Source organism: Coffea arabica, chromosome 5c (assembly GCF_036785885.1).
Source record: "Coffea arabica cultivar ET-39 chromosome 5c, Coffea Arabica ET-39 HiFi, whole genome shotgun sequence".
NCBI lineage: Eukaryota > Viridiplantae > Streptophyta > Magnoliopsida > Gentianales > Rubiaceae > Coffea > Coffea arabica.
Genome location: NC_092319.1, coordinates 5,316,767 through 5,323,232, shown reverse-complemented (window position 1 = coordinate 5,323,232; position 6,466 = coordinate 5,316,767). Strand labels below are relative to the sequence as shown.

The window sequence follows — 6,466 nt, the reverse complement described above, 5'->3', positions numbered from 1 at the left end:
ATTCTTGCCATTAAAAAGAAACAACCTTCCTTCTTGTCATTAAAGAACCATCTTCTTTCTTAAACAACAAGAGCCAAGAGAAAGCTAGGAAAGGAACCAAACAACCAGTAGCTTCTCCTCCTCTCCTTCACGCTTACACAAAAAAACAAGAAACTTGTACTTAACCTAGTTCAAGAACCGAAAGGGAAAACAGAAATTTGTTTCAACCAAGAAACTATAAGGAACTAGAGGAACCAAATTTAGCCAAGAGCCCCACGCCAAAAACAATGCGTGAATTGAACCTCTCGGATATGATGGCGAAAGAAGTCAAGATAATGATAGCTTGAACCTGAGGTTCCTATTTTTTATTTGTTGTAGACAAACTTGTACTATGAGAATTAGTGGAAAAATTCTTACTTTAAGCCTATTGGTTTGTATATAAGTGTGAATGTTATGGTCAAATTGATGGAGTAAATGTTACTTTGGGAGTGTATTGTAGTGAGTTCTAACGAGAGTCAGACAGACGGTCTGCTAAACCTTAAGGTATGCTCTAGGGTGATGTAGGGCTGTCACAGCTAGTATCAGAACTAGTTTCATATGGTCTCTGCGCGAGGTGAGCCTAGGCCAACGGATTAGGGTTCTATCTACACAAAGAAGTGTGTCAGGATATGAAATTGTTGAAATAAGGTCTAATTGGGCGTGTAATTCAATAACGGTGTCGTTTGGGTTAGTAGCTAGTTAAGTCGGTTAAGTAGCAACTTGCAGGTTGTTAAGAATTGTTATAAATGGGGGGCCCACGCATGTGCAGAGACAGAATTTTTGAGTATAAACTTGCATCTCATTTCCTCCTTCCAATTCTGCTCTTCCCTTCTCTCATTCTCTGATTCTCTCTCTCTTCACCCTTCTCCATTCATTCTCCAATTTCAATTCCAATCCATAATTCGGATTTAGCAAATGCACTCAAATTCCTGACAAATTGGTACCAAAGCTAGAAGATCCTTGGAACGTACCATTAGCAATGGCAGAAGACACTAGATTCCGGACATTGGAGGAGCAAGTAAGGAAACAAGAAATCAAACTACAGGAATTGGTAGATTCTCTCCAGGCGTCATAGTTGGAACAACAACAAATTAAGAAGGAACTGAAACAGGAACTAGATGATAGTAACAAACGGATGGAAGGCTTGCTAACAGGAATGGAGCAGAACTTCCGCAGGATTCTGGAGCAAAAGCTGAGCAATTTTCTGATAAGGATGACTCCTTCGAAAGAGAAGGCAACCGAAGGAGAGGAAGGAGTGCGGACAGTTCAGACGCCACTTTTACCAACTCCGCCAGCTCACCACAGATTACAGGTGGAAGGTGAAGCTCAAAGACTTCTCAAGAAGGATTGGAGTAAGTTTCAGATTCCAAATCCTCCTAAAATTGACTTACAGTTGTTTTCTGGAGAACATCCTAGGGATTGGTTGAGGAAATGTAATAAATATTTCTTGAACTATCAAGTTCCGAATGAACATAAAATTGAAATCACTGAAATGTACTTGGAAGGCAAGGCTGACAAATGGTTTCAAGGTGTAAAAATTGAAAGGCCTAGGTTAGGTTGGGAGGAATTTGAGGATCTGTTATGTAGGAGGTTTAATGACCAAACGTGCAAGGATATAGTGGAAGAATTCAATAAACTGCAGCAAGTAGGCACTATTGATGACTATCAAGAGAGATTTGAGGAATTGAAGCCTCTGATGATGATCAAAAATCGAAACCTGGATGAAAACTATTTCATTTCTAGTTTCATAAGTGGACTTAAGGAAGAAATTAAACTAGTGGTCAGGATGCTGAAGCCTACTACACTATCTGAAGCTTTTGAGTTGTCTCAATGGTAAGAGCAAGCCATAAGATTCCAGAACAAAAGCTCCAAGGAAAACACTAGGTCATTGGGAGAAAACAAATTTGGCATAACCAGAAGTACTAACACCTTTGTTGGAGCCAATTCTTACAAGGTCCCTGCCACTAGCAATTTTAAACACACTAAGTTTAGGAGTTCACCAGGGGATACTAGAGAGCCAACAAAGTTGTCTGCGCAGGAGTTGCAGTATAGGAGGAGTAATGGTTTGTGTTTCAGGTGTGGAGAGAAGTATGGGATGGGACAACAATGTAAAGTAGGTCACTCAAATTGCATGACACTGGAAGAAGAAGAGGATTCTGCTTTTGAGGATGCACTTGGAGAACAAGATGAGCAGACTAGGAATCCTGGGCAGGCCATGGAAATGTCACTGCATGCCTTATCTGAGGCTCTTAAGAGGAAGACTATTACACTCTCTGGAATCTTAGATGGGGAGGAAGTGCTGATATTGGTGGACACGGGGAGCTCAGACAGCTACATTAGCAGTGAGCTAGTAATTGGGATGGACATAAGCTATCAGTGGGTGGATCAACCTTTCTCTGTCATAATGGGAAATGGATCATGTGTCACCAGCAATGCAATATGCAATGGGGTGCAGTGGAGGATAAATCAACACAACTTCAGGTATAACCTTAAGGTAATGGAACTGGGAGGTTGAGACATAATCCTAGGAGTGGACTGGATGACACACTTCAGTCCCATCACATTCGACTTCCAACAGCTCAAGATATCCCTACACCATGAAGGAGATGAAATCTACCTACATGGTCAAGCAGATAACTGTGACATGGATTTGATCAGGGGCAAGGACTTAAGAACATTTATAGAATACAAGAGACAGATGTGTATGGCTATAAGTAGCCAACAGGACAAGGACCGGGAAGGGGAGTCAGAACCTACACCTCAAGAAGTAGAGACTCTGCTACAAGACTATAAGGATGTCTTCCAGACTCCTAGCTCATTACCTCCAAGTAGGAGCGTAGACCATGAGATACCTCTCAAACAGGAGGCTCAACCATTCAAACTAAAGCCTTACAGATATCCTCACTGTCACAAGGAGGAGATAGAGAAACAGGTTGCTGAAATGCTGCAGAAAGGCATTGTTAAACACAGTAACAGTCCCTTTGCCTCCCCTGTACTACTAGTCAAGAAGAAGGAAGGCACCTGGAGGTTTTGTGTGGACTACAGGAAGCTGAATGAGATCACTATCAAAGACAGATTTCCAATCCCCAATGTAGATGAACTGTTGGATGAGTTATCAGGAGCTGTGTTTAAAACCAAGTTAGATTTGACTGCAGGTTATCACCAAATCAGAGTGAAACCATAGGACACCTTTAAAACAGCATTTCAAACTCACTGTGGTCATTTTGAATTTTTGGTAATGCCTTTTGGTCTCACAAATGCCCCTGCAACCTTTCAGTCACTCATGAATCAGGTGTTCCAACCTTACCTGAGGAAATTTGTCTTAGTTTTCTTTGACGATATCTTGATATACAGCCCCACACTGGAAGATCATGTCCAACATCTAAGGATTGTACTGGAACTGCTTAGAGATCATCAACTATATGTGAAGAAATCCAAGTGTGCGTTTGCTCAGAAAAAAGTTGACTACCTGGGGCATACTATCACTGATCAGGGGGTTAGTATGGATGACTCTAAGGTCCATAGCATTTCACAATGGCCAGTACCAAGATCTGTCAAGGAACTGAGGGGATTCTTGGGCCTCACTGGCTACTATAGAAGGTTCATTCGACAATATGGACTTGTATGCAAACCACTGACCGAGTTACTTAGAAAGGACAATTTTAAGTGGAACACACAGGCACAGACTGCGTTTGATCTCTTGAAGAAACTCATGTGCTTAGCTCCTGTTCTTAAGTTGCCAGATTTCAAGAAGGCTTTTGTGATAGAGACAGATGCTAGTGGAGGAGGCATTGGAGCAGTTCTGATGCAGGAAGGACACCCCATAGCCTTCTTGAGCAAGGCACTGTCCACAAGGAACCTGGGCTTATCAGTCTATGAGAAAGAGTTGCTTGCCCTGGTGATGGCAGTTACCAAATGGAGGCACTACTTGGTTGGTAATCACTTCATTATCCGAACTGAACATCAATCATTGAAGTACCTGCAGATCAGAAGCTGAACACTACCCTTCAGCACAAATGGATGACCAAGCTAATGGGATTGGACTATGAGATACAATACAAGAGGGGTGCTGAGAATCAAGTAGCAGATGCACTATCAAGGAGACCTGATGATGTTCACAACCTTCCACTTAGCTCTTGTCTAGCCATCACCACTGTTAGACCTGGATGGATTGAAGAACTGCAGAAGAGCTATGAGGTTGACTCACAGTATCAAGATATTATAGCCCAGTTACTGCTGGACCCAACTCACATTCTGACTACACTTGGGTTGATGGAGTACTTAGGTATCAAGGTAAGATTTATATTGGAAGTGCCAATGACACCAGAAGCAAGGTCATTCAGGTCCTACATGCCTCAGCTTTAAGGGGCCATTCTGGTCAGAGAAATTGTTGGCAGAAGGTGAAGAGCCTATTTTACTGGCAGGAATGAAGGAAGAAGTAGTGTCATTCATACGGAACTGTGACATATGCCAGAGAAATAAGTCTGAGCATGTTCCCTACCTTGGACTACTGCAACCAATTACCATTCCTAAGCAAGCTTGGTCTCACATATCCATGGATTTTATTGAGAAACTGCCAAAATCTCAAGGTTTTGATACCATATTGGTAGTCATTGACAGATTCACCAAGTTTGGCCACTTTATTATGCTCACTCATCCCTTCACAGCCAAGACAGTAGCTCAAGCCTTCCTAGACAACATCTACAGAATGCATGGTCTGCCAGAATCCATCATTACTGACAGAGATAGGATTTTTACTAGTGGGTTCTGGAGGGAGCTGTTCAAGGTGATGGGAACTGAACTGCATTATATTTCATCCTACCATCCCCAATTTGATGGACAAAGCGAACGACTCGACCAGTGTGTGGAGAACTATCTCAGATGCATGACTGGAGAAATGCCTTCCTAGTGGAGCAAGTGGGTGGCAATGGCTGAGTGGTGGTACAACTCTACCTACGATTCTAGTCTTGAAATGACTCCATTTGAGGCCTTGTTTGGATACAAACTAGTACCCCTGTCCCTAGGTCCCTACTTAGAGTCCGTGGTACCTGCAGCTTCTGACATGATCCAAGAGAGGAACAGGATCGCCAATTGCATCAAGGATAACTTAGCCAAGGCTCAACAAAGAATGAAGTATTTTGCTGATCAACACAGAACTGAAAGGGAGTTTGCTGTGGGCGACTGGGTGTTTCTGAAGCTGTAGCCATACAGACAACAAACTATTGCAGTCAGGAAGTGCCTCAAGTTATCTGCCAAGTTCTTTGGTCCTTTCCAAGTAGAAGAGAAGATTGGGTCAGTAGCCTATAAGCTAAAGCTACCTGTGGGCACTAAACTGCACCTTGTGTTCCATGTGTCTTTACTCAAAAAGAAGTTGGGGCCATTACAGAATAGATCCACCAAACTACCAGAGTTAGATACTCAGGATCAGTGTCCTCTGCAACCAGAACTCATCCTGAAGCGGAGGGCCATTATGCGGGGAGGCCAACCTGTTATCCAACTTTTGATCAAATGGAATCAACTGGACTATGAGGAAGCATCATGGGAGGACAAGTCCTTTATTGAACACCAGTTTCCCACGTTCCAGACTTGAGGACAAGTCTGTTCTTAAGAGGCAGGAATTGTCAGGATATGAAATTGTTGAAATAAGGTCTAATTGGGCGTAATTCAATAACGGTGTCGTTTGGGTTAGTAGTTAGTTAAGTCGGTTAAGTAGCAACTTGCAGGTTGTTAAGAATTGTTATAAATGGGGGGCCCACGCATGTGCAGAGACAGAATTTTTGAGTATAAACTTGCATCTCATTTCCTCCTTCCAATTCTGCTCTTCCCTTCTCTCATTCTCTGATTCTCTCTCTCTTCACCCTTCTTCATTCATTCTCCAATTTCAATTCCAATCCGTAATTCGGATTTAGCAAATGCACTCAAGTTCCTAACAAAGTGCAAGGAATTAAGTATTGTGCGGGACTAAGTGCCACATTCGATGGGGGCCACCTCTAAAAACCATACAAGCCAGTCTGAACATGGCCAAGTGGAAAGTCTAAATTCCAATAGGTTTTACAAGAATGCAAAATCCTAAAGGTGGGGAGAATGTAGTATCCCATATCAGAAGTAGGAAGGAAATGGAATGGGTATAGATACTTGGGTCCAATGGCTATTGAGTAATTTGGGTTAATTATTTTAGACCAGTGGATTTTGATTGCCACATATTGACGAGTATAGAAAGATGGATGATTGAAACTATGTATAGACCATTGGGGTTTTGGTTTAAATAATGTTATGATTAAGAATAACTATCCCTTGCCACATATTGACGAACTATTTGATCAACTTCAAGGAGTTGTGCTATTTATAAGATAGATATCAGGTAGGGATATATTATCAACTACAAATTAAGGAGGAAGATGTACTTAAGACAGCCTTTAATACACAATATGGACATTATGCATTTGTA

General features: G+C 42.0%; 2 protein-coding genes across 2 annotated transcripts; both read left to right on the top strand.

Moving 5' to 3' along the window:
- Positions 1 to 1,153: 1,153 nt before the first annotated feature.
- Positions 1,154 to 3,202, top strand: LOC113689094 (uncharacterized). The gene is made up of 3 exons (XM_027206926.2): positions 1,154 to 1,851; positions 2,011 to 2,512; positions 2,597 to 3,202. The coding sequence occupies exons 1-3, from the start codon at positions 1,154 to 1,156 to the stop codon at positions 3,200 to 3,202; spliced, it is 1,806 nt and encodes a 601-aa protein (XP_027062727.1).
- Positions 3,203 to 4,945: 1,743 nt separating this feature from the next.
- Positions 4,946 to 5,608, top strand: LOC140007165 (uncharacterized). The gene is made up of 2 exons (XM_072049850.1): positions 4,946 to 5,195; positions 5,247 to 5,608. Exons 1-2 carry the CDS (start codon positions 4,946 to 4,948, stop codon positions 5,606 to 5,608), a joined length of 612 nt encoding a protein of 203 aa, XP_071905951.1.
- Positions 5,609 to 6,466: the final 858 nt, after the last annotated feature.

What these genes read in the sequence shown, in the direction of transcription:
- LOC140007165 (XM_072049850.1), top strand. Translation starts at nt 4,946, where the DNA reads ATGGCTGAGTGGTGGTACAACTCTACCTACGATTCTAGTCTTGAAATG. An exon ending in TGAAAGGGAGTTTGCTGTGG is followed by an intron (nt 5,196 to 5,246) that starts GCGACTGGGTGT and finishes AAACTATTGCAG; the next exon opens with TCAGGAAGTGCCTCAAGTTA.
- LOC113689094 (XM_027206926.2), top strand. Translation starts at nt 1,154, where the DNA reads ATGGAAGGCTTGCTAACAGGAATGGAGCAGAACTTCCGCAGGATTCTG. An exon ending in GCTTTTGAGTTGTCTCAATG is followed by an intron (nt 1,852 to 2,010) that starts GTAAGAGCAAGC and finishes CACTAAGTTTAG; the next exon opens with GAGTTCACCAGGGGATACTA. An exon ending in ACTTCAGGTATAACCTTAAG is followed by an intron (nt 2,513 to 2,596) that starts GTAATGGAACTG and finishes GACTTCCAACAG; the next exon opens with CTCAAGATATCCCTACACCA.